Source organism: Scardinius erythrophthalmus (genome assembly GCF_964197995.2).
Source record: "Scardinius erythrophthalmus genome assembly, chromosome: 4".
Taxonomy (NCBI): domain Eukaryota; kingdom Metazoa; phylum Chordata; class Actinopteri; order Cypriniformes; family Leuciscidae; genus Scardinius; species Scardinius erythrophthalmus.
The window spans coordinates 14,395,000-14,415,039 of record NC_138224.1 but is presented as its reverse complement, the minus strand read 5'-3'; the positions used below and the strand labels follow the sequence as shown (position 1 = coordinate 14,415,039).

The 20,040-nt window shown below is 37.8% G+C and overlaps 1 protein-coding gene across 1 annotated transcript in view; it reads left to right on the top strand.

Moving 5' to 3' along the window:
- rap1b (RAP1B, member of RAS oncogene family) overlaps positions 1-20,040 on the top strand; it is a 52,258-nt gene that overhangs the window by 25,141 nt on the left and 7,077 nt on the right. The window contains exons 2-4 of the mRNA XM_081363797.1: positions 7,052-7,131; positions 15,548-15,616; positions 17,864-17,920. Coding sequence (XP_081219923.1) covers positions 7,075-7,131; positions 15,548-15,616; positions 17,864-17,920 — 183 coding nt within the window. The 5' untranslated portion in view covers positions 7,052-7,074. The remainder of the gene's footprint in view (positions 1-7,051; positions 7,132-15,547; positions 15,617-17,863; positions 17,921-20,040) is intronic.

The window sequence follows — 20,040 nt, the reverse complement described above, 5'->3', positions numbered from 1 at the left end:
TAAATTCACTTGAAGCATTTGATTGTTTTTAGTTTTTGGCGTTATTATTCATTTATTCAGACAAAGTAGTATAGTAGACCATTTATCTGTTATTGGCCATAACATGAAAATAATTACCAGCTCATCTGTCTTGGCCAGAATTTTTATGTTATTGCATTTTTGTTTGTTCCTCACATCAGGTTTGCTCCTTTTTTATTTTTTTATCTACGGGTTGTTGATTACGTTTATAGTGCTTTTTTTTATCATCCCCCCCCCCACCCCCCAACTTTGGCAGTCTATGATCACTATGCATGGAATGGAACAAAATCTATGTAAAGGTGCAGAGGTTGTATTTAAAAATAGAAAGACATTATTATTATTTTCCTAATAGCACGTTTCTTGTTTTCCATGGAAAATATGATAGCATATAGGTTTGGAACAACATGAGGGTGATTAAATAATGACAATTTTAATTAACTATTCCTTTAAGAAGAACATCTGTAAAGGCCACTAATCAGGAATGTCCTAAAACCAAGATAGCACCCTTTTCTTCCATTTAACACATCTTTTTTTTCCTGTTGTGCACTCAAGTCCTTTCAGAAGGACTGTGCTCTGGTTTATAAACCTCTTGTGTTCTGTTGCCAGTAGGTTTGTGCGCCAGCGTTAGAAGAAGGCTAACAGCAGCATGCTGTAATGCTGATACAGCCCTTTCCAGCACAGTCTCCAGTGATTAGAATATTGCCCTTACGGCCGACCTGCAAATTCAGAGCAAGACTGTTGATTCGTTCCGTTCCACATTTCAGTCTCCCTTACCTTAGCACACAAAATCTTTGTCAAATAGGCTGATTTGTCTTTTAGACGCTGATGTCTGAAGGATGAGCGTGAGCCGTTTTCCTTATCCTTGCTTGATTTAACAGGCCTTTTACTTTACTACACCTGTAACAGCATAAGGTCATCTTAAACCAAAATGGCTACTATCTCTTTTTGCAAAGATCTGAGATGAAGAAAGATGTGTTGCTAGCATACTTTGTAGGTCATAAACGAAGCATTGCAGAGATATTATCTGCATACTCTGTATTGTGCCCTATATGTGTATTAATTCAGAGATCTGAATGCTCTGCTTGGCAATGCTAATTGGACTCTTTTAAAATTACTTCTCTAGATGACCTTCCTCTTGCGTTCCAGTACTTTTAGGTTATTAGTTAATAGAGCTGCATATGCCATAATCATAATATTGGTAATTTGCAGTATTGTATACACAATACCGCTTCAGAATACAGTTTGATTTGTGTGATTGGTTGACCCACATCTTGAGACATCAATTACACGTCAGGTTTCATGTATGTTAGTGTGTGTTTTTTTTTCTTTGTCAAGCTGTGTGTGAATCTAGATAGAAGGCTATGCTTGTCCTTAAAACCCTTTTAATGGCTTAAAGTGGCTCAACACCATGTTTGAGGGTCTTAGAGGCAGAATCCACTCACCACAGAATCACTTTCATTGTGATGCTGCTGAGTCTCTGACACCCTCTTGACCTTTTCTGAGGACAACCTGAGGTTCAGCCATTAGCCCGAGTGCTGCTCTTCCTCCACTGTCGCTGTGTGTATACAGCCTGACAGAAGGATGCTTTGCCAAATCATGGGTGGAAAGATTGTTCGTCTCTCTCTTCCTCGTTTAGGGCTCTTGCTTATGATATTGCTCAGCTTTTGACTGTGGATGACAGGTGCCCAAACCATAAGTGGCTTCCCTGTTTTGAAGCCTTAGTGAGCACTACTTTCTGTTCTGATTCCGATTTCTCTGTATCCGTCAAGTGCTGAAAAGTCAAAATCGAAAAATATTTTTGAGAAAAAAAGGCCCAACTACTGAGACATTTTTCTGAAAAGTGAGTCAGAAATAACCCATTAGAAGTCATTTTAAGCCATGGCCTTGATGTAATTTTTGTTTTTCTTGTCAAAAGCTCTTCAGTTAGTTCACTTACCCTTCTGGTTCACTGAGCAGGTATTTTATATTCATTGTCTATGAAAGCTGAGTGGTAGGCTTGCACAGAGGATTGTGGGATTGACAGCAGAGTAAAGCAGGTGGTGAGACTGTCAAAAAGTAAACAATTGATTTACTTTTTAAAATTTAGAGGCAAAATACACCTGGCAGCAGCCAATCACTGAGAGGCCAATCTGGTTGGCTCAGCTCTTAAATGAGAGATTCATGTTACTGGTAAACCCAGTAAAATAAATATATACCTTACACTTTTTATCTCCTCAGCTTAAGTGTGTGTGACCATTATAAGCATTCAAACTTGGGCGTTAATGTGGTTTTTGTCACACATAGAAAGGCTGTCAAACCACATAGATAAACATTTTCATATGGCTTCCACACTTGAATACGCTCATTTGTACATGTATTCTCTTGTTTACCTAGCCTAGCTGAGTTCTATTGTTCTTTACTTAGATAAGTATAATATTCTAATTTTTACATGTGAATAAAGATATTAATTTAGTCTTTTTAGGAAGTGTTTTTCCTTTTTAATTTTTTTTTAACTATTTTGTTTCCAAAAGTTTATCTAGGTCATTAGCATGTTGAAACTCCAGACCTTTGTCATCATTGAGAGGAAGATCTGAAGCGTTTGCTCTCTCTGTTTTGGTTCCTTCATCACTGCGAAAATCCTCTTACACAGCGTCATGGGATCTTTCTTGGTTAATTACTAGAGAGGAAGCACTTTAGGGGAATGATCAGTTTGCTGCCACAATGGCTTGTGCAGATCTATGTTCCTGTTAATTTTTCAACAAGGTGTAGAGGAGACGTGTTAGGAAACTACGGCCTTCTAAAAAAACAAATCATATTTTAATTTGGGAGGGTCAGAGGTCAGGATGAGTTTAGGTCACGTCGTGGGTCAAGTAAGTCACTCATTTGTTCAAGTGTTGTCTTCCTCTGACTCAGCTCACACAGTGCTGGGTGGCTCTGAGATATTTTGAGCTGAACTTGTCATCGCTTGACTTTATAGCTCAGAAGAGGCGTGGTGTGTCAAAGGGGATGGGATGAGAAATCAAGTACTATTTCCTGTCATAATCCACCCTGTCATGTGTGTCACCACTCTTGCTTAAATATGACCATCGAGAGCTGCTCATCTACACACCCCGAACTCCCACAATATGTGTTACACTAACCACAGGCTTCAGCAGCTCAGTGTTTGTTTGATGCGCTGATACAACATCACTGCCGTTTCTGTGAATTACAATCATGACTCAAGCTGAAATTCTCATTTACAAAGTACTTGCAGCAGTTAAAGATCGTTCGAATGAAGCCAGATCATTAAGTTCATCTTGCTTATCTGCTCATGACTCAAACTTCTTCTGTCCTCATTATCTTTACATGAGGTGTTAAAAGGAGTGCTTACCCAAAAATGGAGATTCTGTCTTGATTTAAGGCCCATTCACACCAAGAACGATTTCAAATGTTCTAAAATGATAATCGCATTGGCGTTCACACCAACGGACGATAATGTTCTGTTTATTCTAAGTGTGCACTGCAGTTTGGATGTCTGTTGCTCTTTAAAATCGGGTGGATTCTGATTGGCTGTCAATATTTTCATTGTTTATTAGCCGGAAAAAGTTTATTCTGAATGTGATTCCTAGGATATCATTCCTCTGTTGTCGTTATAGTTGTAGAACGTTTATTGAAACTTTATAGTTATCGTTAGCGTTGTGGTCCTTGGTGTGAATGGGCCTTTACCCTTTCATGTCGTTCCAAACTCATATGACTTGTTTTCTTTGGCAGATCACAAAATAAAGCAAATTCAGTACAATATCAGTACATCGATTTAACTCTTCCCCGCATTAATGAAATTTTCTGGCTTTCCGCGTTTTCACTGTAATATGGTAGGGCGCCAGGGGCCGCTATTATGCATCTTCTGAAAGAGTACAGAATCTCTGGATCAAAACATAGGCAAAAAAGGAGCAGAAACAAGCGATAAAACCATTGCTTATGCATGGTGTAGTCTTTTATTTTATTTTTTAAACACTATTTTCTCAGCTTTTTGTTCAAAATGTTGCATTTTAATTAAACTTACCCACATTTAAGTATTGATAAAAAAATGTATTGTTGTTTTAAAACAGGCTCTGTTCTTTCTTTTGATATATTGCATGTTTCGATATTTATACAACAAAATATTCTGGGGGCCATTACATTTTTGTAAAAGAGGATGCTGGAGGTGGCTGGCAACTTTTAAAAAAGCTGGCGAGTCAATAGAGCATCCAAGAGTGTCACAGAAAAAGGTCCACATGGCTTGCTGATCATTTTCCAAATGTTATGGTCTGTTTCGGTAAAAACAACCCAGCATTTCAGCAATTTTACAGTAAAATCATGGTGGCCACTATAGCTCTCCTGTTCGCCATTTGACGCTCTTACACCAGTCCATTAGCTGGCAGAAATGTACTTTGCTAACAGCTATTAATGACCTAACTGAGAAAACAATTGCAGATTACTGCCACCTACTGGACTGGAGTGTCAGACTGGATCTTTTTCCTGCAAATGTCTTGTTTAATATCGAAGAGTACCAGCTGCAAGAATTTCTTTTTTATCACCTGGCAAATGATATATTGTGGGTTTATAATTTAAAAAAAAAATCTGCAGACACACACATTCAATCCCTCACACCTATTACCAATCCAGAATGGCCCTGAATGCTGCAATAAAGATGATTTCACGGCGATCTCTCCTTCCCACAAACCCAGATTCCCCTGCTTCTGTGATGTAAGCCTGTAAATCCCTGATGCCTGAGGGCTTCATTGACAACCAAAAGCATATGTGGAATGCGTATTTGAAGATCTAATCAGACTTTTCCCTTAAGAAATGTGTATTTCTGTTCCAAATAGACTAATTCACTCTGTTGTCAAGATCTATATAGAAGCAGTTAGTTTGACCCAAACCCGCTGTTTTTTTGGGCTTTGTTGATCTTATTTCAGCTACCAACTTGTAGTCACTAGTAGTGTATATGAACCACGTGCGACGAAGAATTAGGCCTCTGGAGGTTGCATTTCCTTTTATATTTGCGTTTGCATATCTGTGCTGAATACACTCCAGACTGACAAATACAACGATACATCAGTTTAAAAGATGTTTTCCATTTAAACGCCGTATTCCCATATTGATAGAGCGTCTTATTCTATCAGCCTCACATTTCCACACAATCCTTCTCTCCCTTCTGCTCCGTCTCCCATTCCCTCTGTGCTTTGCCAATGTAAATGGAAAGCAGAGCATTAGATGACAGCGGAGGATTTGTTCTTCAGCACGGAGCTGCTGGCACTGATCTGTTGCTGAGAAGGGAGTGCAGTGGAATGGGGCAGTTCTCCGTCTCAGATACTCTTGTGTCTATTGCATTAGATGTAAGTGGTAATCTCTTCTATCTGAGTGTGGTCTCTCAGTCAGTCTGGCTCCAGATTTAGCCGTCATGCCCACTAAAACCCAGCGTGTTGGATCTGGTATGTGCCTCCTGTTTTTCCTTGTAAACTCATTCCACTCTTAGTCTGCTCTGTGCTCTCAAGCTAGGGTGGAATGAGGGATATTGTTTGGATTTTTCACATATATTTATCGTTCAAGCATATGAACTGTGGATGGGGTCACAGTGGTTGACTAGTCATCTGACAACTGATGATACGTGAGGATCTATCCTCTCGAAACCGTGCCATTATCGCAAGCATTTACACTTATTTTCACACTTACACCTGTGTGTCTTAATCATTGAGACAATAATGTTACTGACAGAGTCAAAAACAGATAGCCAGATGGAGTTTGAAATACGCTTGTCAAGTAGATAATTTTTTTTCCCCCACACAGTAAGCTGGCACAGCCATACACATTCAGGCGGACATGTTTGACTGTTTCCATGTGTTTCACATTATTTTTCAGCACCTCACCTTTTATAAATGTGTCCCGTGACCTCTGCATTTTCTTCAAATCAGTTGCGTTTGACTTTTTTTTGGTGTATGTGTAAACGCCCTCTAAGAAATGTGTCCAGCTGGGGTCAAGTGACTCCAAAAATGCAAGCTTGGTTTCTGAAATGTGTCCGACTCAAACTCAGTTGATAATGTAATTGAAGTATGTGTTGCATTCTCAAGGTTGCCACAAGTGACGCTATTGCGAAATTGCAAAATAAGGACTGTTTTCAAACAAATTTTCTAAACCATCTGCCATTGATTGGCCACACATGACGATGCCATTGGTTGTTCCAATGTTGCTATGTCTGAGGCGTCAGGATTTGTTGAATTGTTGGCTTACTTAGGTTTGTTACCACCACAACAAGACGAGTTCACGTTAAGTTTTTGCTCACTTGCTGTGCATTGACCACACATTCATAAATGCTTTTGCATACGTAAAGTGTTTTTGTGACCCAAGCTACCGCACATTCGTATACTATGTCTGTAAGTAATTTTATTACTGTATGTGTTGCGTGAGATAGCTGAGGAGTGAGAGAGACAGAAAGACCCAAGAGACAGGGTGTGGAGCATTTCACATCTGTGAATGTGTGTGTGTGTGTGTGTGTGTGTGTGTGAACGATGTGTGTAATTTATCTGAGATCTATGTCAACCCGACCACACTGCTCTTGTTCCCCTGTCTTCCTGCGAAGAAGGAAATGGCATAAATGCACAACTTTGCGACCTCAAACCAAACACCTTCATGGGCAGTGCAGTTACGTGTCAGATGATTGACAGTCACTCTGAGGTGTTATAAATGCGAAAGCTGAAGATGACTCATAATAATTGTGATGTCAAAGGAAACTTTACATTATTGTCTTAATTAATGAGTGGGCAGGAGTCTTGAGGGTGCAGTTCAGATTAGATACTCGGCTTTATGGCAATTTCACGCTGAAGGACTTCTGATAGCTCTGAACTTGAGGGCTGACCACAGGTCTAAATCTACTTTGTTGCTTGATTGACTACGGCTCTCAGCTTCAGGTTATCCATTGAAGTCCTTTTCATAAACTTTTTGTGTAAAAAAGTTTAAAAGAAAGTCAACTGAATAAGCTTTTAGCAACTTAGCTACTTGTTGGAAATTCATCTTTTTTGTCTTGTTTCTTCCTCAGGTAGTTAACGGACACACTGCACAATGCGTGAATACAAGTTAGTAGTCCTTGGATCAGGAGGTGTCGGCAAGTCTGCGCTGGTAAGTGGAGCCATTGAAGTCCTTTTCCTTCCCTGCTTCCTTTCTTTATCTCTCTTAATGCTCTTTTCTTCTGTACATACAATTTTTATGTTCATTCTTAGGCATCTTACAACTTGGCCCTAATCTAGACCATCAAATTTATAAGTGGTGAATGCTAACATTCTTCCATCACAAAGAGTCCAACTCAACAAGGATCTCAAAATCAAGAAATTGATTCTAGGGCTGTCACAATATACCACTATTTACAATAATCATGTTATTTAAAAAATAAATATTGATATTGTGTTAATTGTAGCTACATATTAATTCTGTGCCAGTATCTTGTTGACACTCCAACATACTAGTAGGCGGTACTTCAACTTTATGCTTGTTGCCACTTGTCATAAAATGGAAAGAAGACGATGATAGCTACTACTGCCGCATGAAATCATGTCAGAGAAGATGACGGGTATAAGCTAGACACTCTGTCACTCAAAAAAGTTTGCTCACAACGAGTTGCCAGTGTTGGACTCTTTTGTACTCCATAAAAAAGACTGCAGGAAGTGCAGTTCAGCAGTAAGTTCTTTTTGTATGCTTTTGTATTGGTTATGGTTACAAACTCTCCCTTCATATTTATTTCTAACTCGCATTTTGAGTGTGATTCATTGGCCAAAAAAGTAAAAACACAAACACACACACTCACACAAAAAAAGAAAAAGACGAATGTTCTGATAGCATCATTTATTTATAGATATTGCGACACCATCATTATCATGAATTCTTTTAGCCATGATAATGACATGATAGTGAAAATCAGATATTCGGACAGCCCTAATTCAGTCTAACTGTATATCATTGTATTTGTCATCGGTTGAGATGTTCAAAGAATGGTTCACCTAAAAATGGCAGTTCTGTGACCATTAATTCCCTCCCATGTCATTCCACGATTTTATTTGTTCTGTGGAACATAAAATATGATGTTTTAAATGTTTTTTTTATTTTGAGAAACCCCATTTACTTTTACGGTATGGACAAAAACTGTGCTTCAAAATATCTTCCTTTGTATTCTACAGAAACCAAATCACATAGGCTACTGCAGGTTTGGAACGACTTTCGACATCCCTTTAATCCTTATTAATTTTTTCTTGCCTTTTATGGCTCCATTTCACGAGCCTCCCTCATAACAAATTACATCCTATATTGGGGGAAAAAAACATGTGTCATCTAACTGTAGAAGAGTTAGTTTTCTCATCTGAAAGAGCTGCTGTTCTTTTCTGCCCAGCATCCCTGGAGAACATCTGTCTCCAATCAGGTCGTTAAAGGTTGTGAGAACTAAACTGGCCTCTGGTTGGTTGCGATGCCCTTTCTGAGCCGCTTAAACATCACATAGCTGAGTCACGGAAACAGTGAAATGACTGCGCCTCAGTACATTGGCATTTTCTATTCAGTCAGCATAATATATGTCAGAATAGCATTGTGAAACCACAAATAGTTCGGCAGCTCTTCTTCTGAAATGAAATGGGTCAGAACGACAAAACCCTGTGGAAAATTTCTGCTGCTAGCCGAGAATATTAGGCTTAAATTTCCACATTTACCCTGCTGTTTAAAAACAGAGCATGCTTCCTCATCTCTTATCATTAAGGTCACCGTTTGCTTCCTTAGCTCGTTAGCATGCTAGTACCCCGCATGTAATACCGAACGTCCCGCTGACACCACTTTGACCTAGTTTGTTCCATCCCAGTGAACTCAAATGGCTCACCCATTGGAGAGCAGCCACAATGGCCCGACCCACTCACCTCAGGGCCCAACAAAGAGCCCATTGCCTGTATGTGTGCCACAGGGTGTGAGAACCATCCACCTCCATCCACTTCCCTCTCGGCGCAGACCTCTTTCAGCGTAAAGCACATAGACTTTTATTGTCCATTAACTCTAATTGGAGCACTATGGATGGGTCTGGATGAAATGGGCCACGCAGAGTTAATCGTGTTGTAAATGCATTCACATTAAGCTCCTGTCCTGCTCCATGCAGACAACGGGAAAGAGACAGGTCTGTAAAATCAGATCATTACTATGTGGGGTCAGCTTGGTGTCCTGTAATGGAGCTGTATAGACTACAACAGTGGTCGCCCACTTTATAAGTGGCCCCGCAAATCTGCCAGAAAAACAAATACAGGTCTTACTGAAATGAATTAACTACTTGTCCTGTAAAGAATGGTACATTTATGTATTCAAATCACTTGCGTCTTTTTAAACTCAGTGTTCTTTTGCACTGCATGTCTCAAATTTTGGTTATGACATTCACATAATTGTCTGATTCAAATGAAAGCAATTTATCCTTAAACTGTGCATATTAATGTCATTACTCGCCAAGACCGGCATTTTGACATTATTTTGTGTGTATTTGACATTATGTTGTGTATTTGACTGTGTTACACAACACTGCTGAAATCCGGGTTGGCCGGTGTTAATATCAAGCACTGTATACTACCATTTTAAGATTTGGGGTTAGTACGATTTTTTTTATTTTTGAGGAAGAAGAAATTAATACTTCTATCTAGGGTTGCAAAATTCTGGGAATTTTCAAAGATGGAAACTTTCCATGGGAATTAATGGGAATTTAAGGGAATTAACAGGAATTTATGGGAATAAACGGGAATTTTCAAAGTTGAGGTTTGTCTCTTCATAGGGAACTTAACTATAGTTGAGGAAAGTATATTTTAGCATAATCTTGACTAAAAAAACAGATGCCATTCAAATACACTTGAATATCCATGCCATTCCTCAATCACATGCATATAGCACACTGCTTACTGCATGGCTATTGAGACCACACCCCCTACTGGCACTGTGCATGCCTCCATCACATGTACAGAAGCCCAAAGCACAAGACTATTGAAGGCACTCATTTGAGCCTGTGGACTAAACAAAGTGAAGTAAGTTTTGATGATATTATGGGGAAATATATTTATTAAATGTTTAAATTGCAAATATCACATACAGATGTATTCATCTAGTAGATAGCAAGCTGATAAGTTAGATGCTAAATAAGCTAGCATAACTTTATTTACCACATAAGTACGGCTGGGCGGTATGACGGTATATATCGTTACCGCAGAAGAAAATGTCAACCGTAACAGATTTTTTTTATTCCGTGTATACCGCGACATGTAAATACGTAGGCCTGGTTAACTCACGTGCAGCGTGCGTGAGACTGAAACACTGATATTTGTCAAAGAAACATGAAGAAAGACCAAGAGGATCCACAAAAGGAATTACGTTTTCAAAATTAACATGATATTTTCGGGGGGGGAAATTCAGAAATCAACTAGAACAGTGCAGCACACTGAAAGTTTAGAGAGACGCACATGCTCGCAACGGGGCTTACTTGACAACAAGTTCATATATCAATATTCTAACGAATAGAAATAACCTTAAATAATGTATCTATCCGTCTCTTATGTGTACAGTTACTTTCAGAGAGGACGCGCAAGCGGTTGCTGTGGTAATGAATATTTCCAAAATTCCCCAGCTTAAATTCCCATGGAAATTTACCGGAAACTTTCCGGAAATTTACCGGAAATTTTCCGCCCCTTTGCAACTCTACTTCTATTCAGCAAGGATGCGTTAAACAGTAGAGTGACACTTATAAAGTTACAAATATTTCCTATTTCAAATTAATACTGTTACTGTTGATGAACGTTTTTTTTTTTTTTTCATCAAAGAATCCTGAAAAAATGTATCAGGGGTTTCCAAAAAAATGAACCAGCACAACTGTTTTCAACATTTTTATCCGCATATTTGAATGATTTCTGAAGGATCACGTGACACCGAAGACTGGAGTAATGACGCTGAAAATTCAGCTTTGCAATCACAAAAATAAATACCGGTAACATTTTAAGATATAGTAATATAGAAAACAGTTATTTTAAATTTTAAATATTTTACATTATTACTGTTTTTGTTTTTTTTTGTTTCAGAACAATGCTTTTAGTGACTGTTGTGGTCTCTAACAATTCAGTAATGAATAATGTAATGCTATAGTTAGTTAGCTAAAGTTAGCTTACACGGTTAAAGAACAGTAAAGAGTAAACCACTCTGTGGTCAGGTGTTAGTGGCTATATGGTAAGTAATAGTTTCGACATGTATGACTTAATGGCATGCATTTATCTTTGGTCACCACGAGTGATTTCTGTGGTCTGGTTTAGAGGTTACTCATATGTTTGTGTGTTCATGCTAGTACTGCACCCTTGACTACAGCAACTAAAACAAAAGCGAGCAGGGCCATTCTCAAACATTGACTGCAACTGTGTGTTTTGAGGAACTGTCGTATCACCAGGCAACGCCCTGTTTGCCTGTCCATCAGATGAGTTGAGGTAGTCAAGGGGAGCGCAGATATTCGGACAGGAGCAACAGGGTCAGCTTGTGCTGTAATGATGGATTGCCATAGCTAACACAGAGAGTCCATCTGCCTGCAGGCAGGAGCCGATCCACTCAGATGGGCATTGTGCCGACTTCTGTGTGCCTGAGTGAGACCGCACATGCTAATGTGTTGTTGCTCATCGATAGCCTGAAAACAAAAGGCACCTTTCACCTTCCGCAATAGCTCTCGCATCTCTTTCGCATTTCTGCATATTCAAACTTGGCTTTTATTCAGCATTAAATTGTTTGAAACTGTCCCTTCTATTCTTTTGAACTTCCTCCTATTAACAGTTCCAACATTGATGATAATAAGAAATGTTTCTATAGCAGCAAATCAGCATATTAGAATGATTAATGAAGGATCATGTGACATGGATTATGAATTCAGCTCTGCCATCACAGGGGTAAATTACACTTTAAAATATATTAAAATAGAAGACAGTTATTTTAAATTGTAATAATGTTTCATGTTATATTTTATTTTTGATCAAATAAATGAGCAAAATAGACTTCAAAAACATGAGAGAAAAAAAACGTATTTGCCCCAGACTTTTGAATTGTAGTGTATCTATTAAATATATTTAATGCAATGCGTAATATTGTAAAAAGTGGTTAGCAAATAAATTAGAAATTAATATGAAATCAGATAGAAATCAGAATGTCTTGATTCTACGTTTATACATTTAAAATTACATCAAAAAGTTTATTTTTGGTTGATATTTTTGGTTCTTTAAATGTCTTGATCAGCAAGTAAAAGTTACGTTCTTTGTGAGGTGATAAATTGCCCTGTGCTTTTTCAATACCCAAATGAATAATGAAATGCAATAACAAACCTTTTGTTTCTTAATTGTAACAATATAATAAGAGCTTTTTTAATATAAGCATGACCTTTACTAATCCTTTGACACCCCGCCTCATCTCCACAATATTTGCTTTTTCACTTGAAGTGGCTGCTGAGAGATCAGCATGCTGAGCATGCCTGTGTGCATGTGATCTAATCGCTGCGAGCAGAGCAATGCGTACACACATGCACACACGCGCACACACACACACACACACACACACACACACCCCTCGTTCACACATCCTCACTGCTTTTTGTTGGAACATTGTAATCAGTGGCCTCCATTGAATTTACATGCCTTGTTTCCACATCTCTCTCACCATATATGGAATTTTTTTAGCCCACTAAACACACTGTGTGTGTGTGTGCGTACAGCAGGCTGTAGTTCAGAGCTACTGTAAGAAACGGAGCCAGAAAGTGTGTGTGTGTGTGTGTGTGTGTGTGCATTAGAGAGGCACTAGTGTAAACCAGCCAGAAAGAATGAGAAACAGCTGCAAGATAAAGGACTTAAGAGCATATGTGCCAGCTGACTCTCTTGCACATGGTCTGGTCTGTCTGGAGCACATCAGTTAAACCCTGCTGCATCAGCAGCACACATCACCTCTCTGGGGCCACTCACAAACCTCGGGCATCCTCACCGCTGACTTAATGCCCCTAACCCTCGTTTCCAAAAATGCACACATGCACAATGTCCCCCCGCAGGTGCTCTGCGGCCCAGCAACAGCCTTGAGGTGCATGCGGCCGATGAAGTGTGAGTAACACAGGGAAGGAGCTCCAACAGCAAGAGATGGTTCACTGCATAGGCAGATATTATAACATAACGACCACTGGAATGCTCTGACTGAATACGCAGTTTACAATAAACATTCTTCGCGGTTTTTGTCTGTAAACTAGCCACACTCGTGAGTAAAGGGAAAAAGGTGTTTGTGTGTATGCGACATGGACATATCTTCTTGCCATTCAATGCTGAGACATGCGAACACTTTAGTTTAGGGCATCCTAATTCTCTCTATTAACTAGTTGCTTATTAGCATGCATATTACTAGGATATTGGCTGTACTTATAAAGCAAAATATTAATGCATGACCATATTCTACATCCTTAATCCTACCCAATAACTAAACTAAACAACTACCTTACTGACTATTAATAAGCAGTAATTAGGAGTTTGAGGCAAAAGTTGTAATTGATAGTTAGTTAATAGTGAGAATTGGACCCTAATATGAAGTGTGATCCTTTTTTACATTGTTTAAAAATTATGCAAATAAAAAAAACTAGAGTCACACTATATGACATTTTACAAACTAAACTAACCACGCCTTGTTAAAAAGAGAATTTTTAATAAATTAATCATTTTAAGACAACAGGTTTCCTCACTTTTTTAAGTTAAGTCAACTGATCACTTTTTACAGTTTGAAGGCTTTCTGAATGATATAATTTCCTGTTTTTTTTTTTGTTTGTTTTTTTCTGCATGTGCCAGCATGTTGGTTGCACCACATGACCTTGATTTGGCAGGCAAATGTTTTTCATATATTGATAAGCAGCAGAGCAGATTTTCTTTTCTTTTCAAATGTTTTCAAAATATATTTTAATATATATTAATGCATTTTTTTCTTTATTATAATAAGGACAGTTGTCACCCTAACATTTTTAACATGACACGCAAAAAGATTTCAAAAGGGATTTTAATTCAAAAATGAAAAACATTCTCAACATATAAGAGGTATATTCAAGTTATTGTATGTATATGTGTTGATGTACGTACAGTTTGTATGTATTTATTTACTTATTTACATTGATTGTTATGTTATATATTATATTATATTATATTATTTTTTTATTTTAATAACTGGAATAACAATGCAGACCAAAAAAAAGAGAATTTTTTGCCATTTTTCTTTTTGGGTGAACTATCCTTTTTAGATCAATTTTATTCATTCTATTGACTAGTCTCATTTCGACAGATTTTACAAAAAACATCATTAGCTGACCATATTTGATAGCGCACGGGCGCTAATCTAAATTCATCATTATTTCTTCACTGATCTTGTTTGTTTATCTTGATTGCACATTGAGGCATTAGGTAAACAAAATGATCTCTTTCTCACCAGGACAAAGCCTCCTGTATGTGGCTACTGCTTATACAATGAGATCACTCGTACCTCGTGACTGACATCACCTGCCTTTGCTCGTTTTTTTTTTTCTCCCTATCAGTCTCTTCCTCTCCCTCCCATCAGGCGATTGTCTTCCTCCCACAGTTGATCTGCATCTTAATGCTTTTCTGTTGTATATGCCTGTGTGTGTGTGTGTGTGTGTGGATCCCTGTCCAAACAGAGCCCTCATTAATGAATCAATCCAGGGTGAAGTGTGCATCAGAAAAAGGATGATCAAAGGTCACCCGAGCCGTGGAGGCCCTGAAGCCCCCGCACCTGTGGGCAGCATCACATGATTTTCATATTCTCTACCACCCCTGCACTTCCTGTGAAGTCACGGCAAAGCTGATCACCCTTAATTCGGTCCTTTGTTTCAACACAATTATCCTTCAGTCGTCCACAATTTACCTCCAGCCTCTGGTTGTCGTCTATAAATCTTTCTATATTTAAACCGGTAGTTAAACGCTAGGTAACCAGTCTCCAGGCAACATCGGAATGCTTTCTGATCCTTGACCAGCGAGTGCAGGTTTCTCTCCTGCAGGGGCCAGTTGCATAAACATAGACATTATGTTAAGACTGTGTCTTAAGAATTAGTATGACCAACTAGCAGTCAGTCTTAGTTTTCGGTATCAAATTAGACCAATCTATGCTTTTATGTAACTGATTTGAAAAAAGAAAAAAGATGACTAACTTGTAAGACTAGTCTTAGCAGTTTATGCAGCCAGCCCCTGGTCTCTTTCTATGTGAAGTGGACATTCTGTGGCATCGTTGACCTTTCCGTATGAGCACCTATGTGGTTTTCAGGGCAAAGAAAACCATAATGACATGCAGTGGCTTGTTTATGTCATAAACAGGCGCAAAACCTCTTAGAGCCTTTCGAATGGAATTTCCCATCAGCTACTGGAAGTGAAAGTGATTTTGCACTGTGTCAACATGCTCATGTTTGAGTATCGTAACGTTTAATGGGCATGTCTTTTTCTCTTTGTTTTTCCCTCTCTTCCTCTCTTCTCTCGCTCTCTAGACTGTTCAATTTGTCCAAGGGATCTTTGTGGAAAAGTATGACCCCACAATAGAAGACTCATACAGAAAGGCAAGTTCTGCATCATTTTTATTGTGCATCAGTTGTCAAACCAATGTTTTTATAATGGTTTCCAGACTCAAAACCCTATTGAATCTTTTCCTAGACCAACACATGCTATACAGTAACACATGCTGTACAGTAGGCCGTTATCTCAATATAGTCTATGATATCTTTTTTTGCAGTAAACTCAACGTAAATTTTTTTTAGATATTGGGTAACCATGAAGTAAGCCATACTACTTTTATAATTGAGTGAATTAAGTACCTTATATAATAATAAATAATAATATAGTACATTATATCAAAATCTCATTGGATGAGCCATGTGAGCCACCTATGTGTAATAACCAATATATACAGTTACAGTATACTACAGTGTTGGGGAAAGTTACTTTTAAAAGTAATGCATTACAATATTGCGTAACTAATTGTGTTACTTTTAACTAATTAAAAGTTAAAAGTAACTAATTGTGTTACTTAGTTACTTTTTATGGAAAGTAATGTGTTACGTTACTTTTTCTGACCTGGGCTAGGCTTGTTTTAGCAACAATGTTTTTTCAGCTGTCAGTAAATAAATGGGAAAACAAAGTAACTAGCATTACTTGTTTGAAAAAGTAACTCAAATATTTTGTTGTAAATTTAAAAGTAAAATATTATTTTACTAGTTACTTGAAAAAGTAATCACATTACTTATAATGCATTACCCTCAACACTGAGAATTAATATAATAATGTTATTAGAATTAAAATATAACAGTATACAGTTTCACATCAGTTTAATTCTATATTTATGTCCTAAATTGTTAAACAACCTACAGTTACACCAAACCCAAATGGTGCAGTGCCTTGCATTAAAACTAAATGGCTCCCATTATAATCAATGAAGCTGTCTATAATCAATGAACTGGAAACGCCCATCCGCTTTGCAGTGTAGAATATAGTTTTCTGCTTGTGTCAGATTTTTTTTCAAATTGCACTGCGGGTTTATCATGACAGAATCTCTAACAATTGACACGTTTCTACAGGACGTATTCTGTCCCACCCTAGTAACACACGTCAAAGAAAATGCTGTGTGTTTGTTTGTGGGATGTCTCATCGACCCTATGCTCAGACTGCGGTGTTCGATGATGTTTATATTTTAATGGCCTCTGTCCAAGGCCCTGAGACAAAGGCCGTGTCTAAAAATGAACCTTCACTCAAACAGTAAAAGGAAGTCCCATCATGACCAGCACCTCCCTTCCTCGCCATTGCTTATGCTGCCGTCCCATGGGCACTTCCTGTAGGGAAGGCTTACCAGTGTTGACGTACAGTATGAGATTTAATTCCTGTAGATTTTATTCAATCTATACAGTGGCCTCAAATATATTTGGATATTTTTGGACACTTAAGTTATGCCTAATATATCTTGAAATATGAATTTCATTACGTTTATAAGAAAATATCAACCCAGTTTTTAAAAAAATTAAAGTAGTTCATCACATACAATCAACTTGGATGTTTAAGTAATTTCAACTTAAATTACATTAAAGCTGCTGTCCGTAACTTTTTTTGTGTTCAGAATTTACAAAATGTATATAATAAGCGAGTACATCATGAATCTATTTTCCAAACCGAGTTTTTGTCTTATCCTGAATCACTATGTTACACCTATAATAAGTGTTTATATTCTGACTATTTTAGACTGGTTATACTGCGGAGTATCCCAGTACCTGCGTGACTCGTCATAGACATAAACAGAGAGAGAAAAGTAGCTCCGGCTACAATGTTCTTCCGCAAGACGCATGCAGTTCTGTTTATTAACCACTAGAGTGCCAAATGTTACGGACTGCAGCTTTAAACTGACTTAAATAAATGAGTTGAATCCTGTATTCAACTTAATTAAATTAAAGTTGTCCGTCCCTTTAATTAATTAATTATTAATTATAATTATTAATTGATATTTAAATGTCACAAATATGTGGGTAAAAGGATGTTACAATCTGGAAGTGTCATAGTTTTTTTTTTGTGTAATACACACCCATAGCCTCACTTTAAATTAGTGAGTCACAGAAAGTGTTTAGCCAACTCAATTAGAGACCACATGAAGTTGGCAGTGCTGGAATGTTCCATATAGAGCTCTGCAGGGGGCGGCAGTGATGAGCGCTCATATACAGTACAGGCTCATGTGTCATTAGAGGCTGTTTTTTAATGATGCAGCTGACAAAGCCTCTCAGTTTGTTGTTTGTCTCAGATTTTCTGTTGTTTTTCTGGTTTTGCAGCAAGTGGAGGTGGATGGACAGCAGTGTATGTTGGAAATTCTGGATACTGCCGGAACGGTAAGACACTTTGTGATCAGAACTTTCTTTGATAACTTGCAGATTTCCATAAATCTGCAACCTTTTCGGTATAATAAGTATTTGTATGTGTGAAAGGTTAATTATTAAATGTACTTCACATGAGAAATAATTATTTATCTATAGTATTACAGTCATTATTAAAGCTATATATGTATGTATGTATGTATGTATGAATGTATGTATATGTGTGTATGTGTTTTAATTTTTTAAATTATAATCCATCCCACTCTATTTGTAATAAGACCATGGATGAAAACAATATTATTTCTTAAAATCATATTAATATTACTGAATATTGCTAACCCTTATATGATATTGACTTAAGTTAATAAATGCTTTTTAGTAAAGTATATTGATCAGCTGATGAGTCAAAAACAGTCTTCAACTAGATGCTTTGATAAAATAACATAGATTTATATAAATCTTAACATAGATGTAATGATTTTTCAATTCAGTCACACAAATGCATTGCAACTAGTGTTTAAATGTTCCCTGACGTCACAGCCAAGATAAAATCTTGTATGGTAGCTGCCAACGTCAGTACAGTAAGTCATGTTGACTTTTAACCAACAACCTGGAGATCAAATAGATAGTCTGAATTCAAAGGTATCAAATATTTAGATTGCAGAAGTAACAATTTTTTTTTATCTGAATTTTTGTTGAAAATTTCTCAATGTAAAACAATCGCACAATTTTTTCTCAGATGACAAGAGAGAGCTGCTTCTAAGTGTGTGTCATGACTTTAGCACGATTTAGTGTGTCACTTGCCCCTGGTCTCCCCCTTCTGTAAGCTAAATGATGAATAGCTGCGTACATGTGCATCTTCATGGCCGTCCTCATCTCATACAGGTGCAGGAGGTTACAGAGCATTTTTGGCCCCTGTGGGGGATAAGGACATATTTCCAGTTCCACAAGCCCCTGTTTAACAACTCTTGAGTTGTAGTGACAGATGGTGAATGTTGTCCTTGGGCTCTCTGCCCCAGAATGGAGCCATGGTCAAATAAAAGCGAGCCAAAAAAGCTGAGAATATTACTGTCAGGGATGTGAACTACAAATTGGCTGCAGTTTTTGTACAGTAGGACTGGCACTTGCTCTGAAATGATTATTATTAATTGAGTGCTAGTTGCTCTCAAGAACATAATCTTAATTAAATTTGGTTGAGAAAGTTGGTGAGCTGAAACCACAAAGTGAAGAGTTCAAGATGAGAGCTAGAGGAAAATGTACTTAACTTCTTGTGTAATGCCGAACTAACTTTCTAGCCGTAAATTTCAAGTCAGTCTGCAAATGATATACACAAGTACCATATCTATTAAAGAGATAGTTCATCTTAAAATGAACATTCAGTCATCATTTACTCACCCTCATGTTGTTCCGAACCTGAAAGACTTAGAGCACAAAAGAAGATGTTTTGAAGAATGTTCACGCTGCTCTTTTCCCTTGTAATGAAAGTAAATGGTGACCAACATCTATCGATCTCTAAAAAGGATAAAAACATTCTTTCTCTGTATTTCACGGATGTAACATAGACAGTACAATTCTTTGAGTCTGTTTGTGTGGATTTTCTCTCAACAAATCCAAAGCTCATGCCCACTCACTAGCACGTTTAATGAGACACTGTTGTGTCCTCTAGAGAGAAAGATCATTATTTCTCCTCCCTAGCCTTCCTTCACTACACATATTACAAGTTACCTTTGACAACCATTTTATTCTCCACGGGTTTCAGCAGCTCTGGCCACATTCAGCACACTGACCCAGAGGAAACAAAGCTGCGGAGTTACTGATGTGCCTCGTTGACTTGACAGGACAGGACAGTCTATCTGAGGTTCATTCAAAACCGCAATGTGAAAGATGTTCTCAAGTTTATGAATGTCAGTTCTTCATGTGGTGGTTCAAAATGGAGGACACCCCTCTCTTGTGTTGTTTCTTTTGTGAGTCCGATATACATTACCGTTCGAAAGTTTGGGGTTGGACATTTTTTTTAATTAAATTTGAAAGGGAAATGAAGGGAAGTGTAAATTCATGTTTACACAGTTTCCAAGTGAGTGCACAGGGAACACATTTAACCTTATAAACAATCAGTACTATTACTTACAGTACTA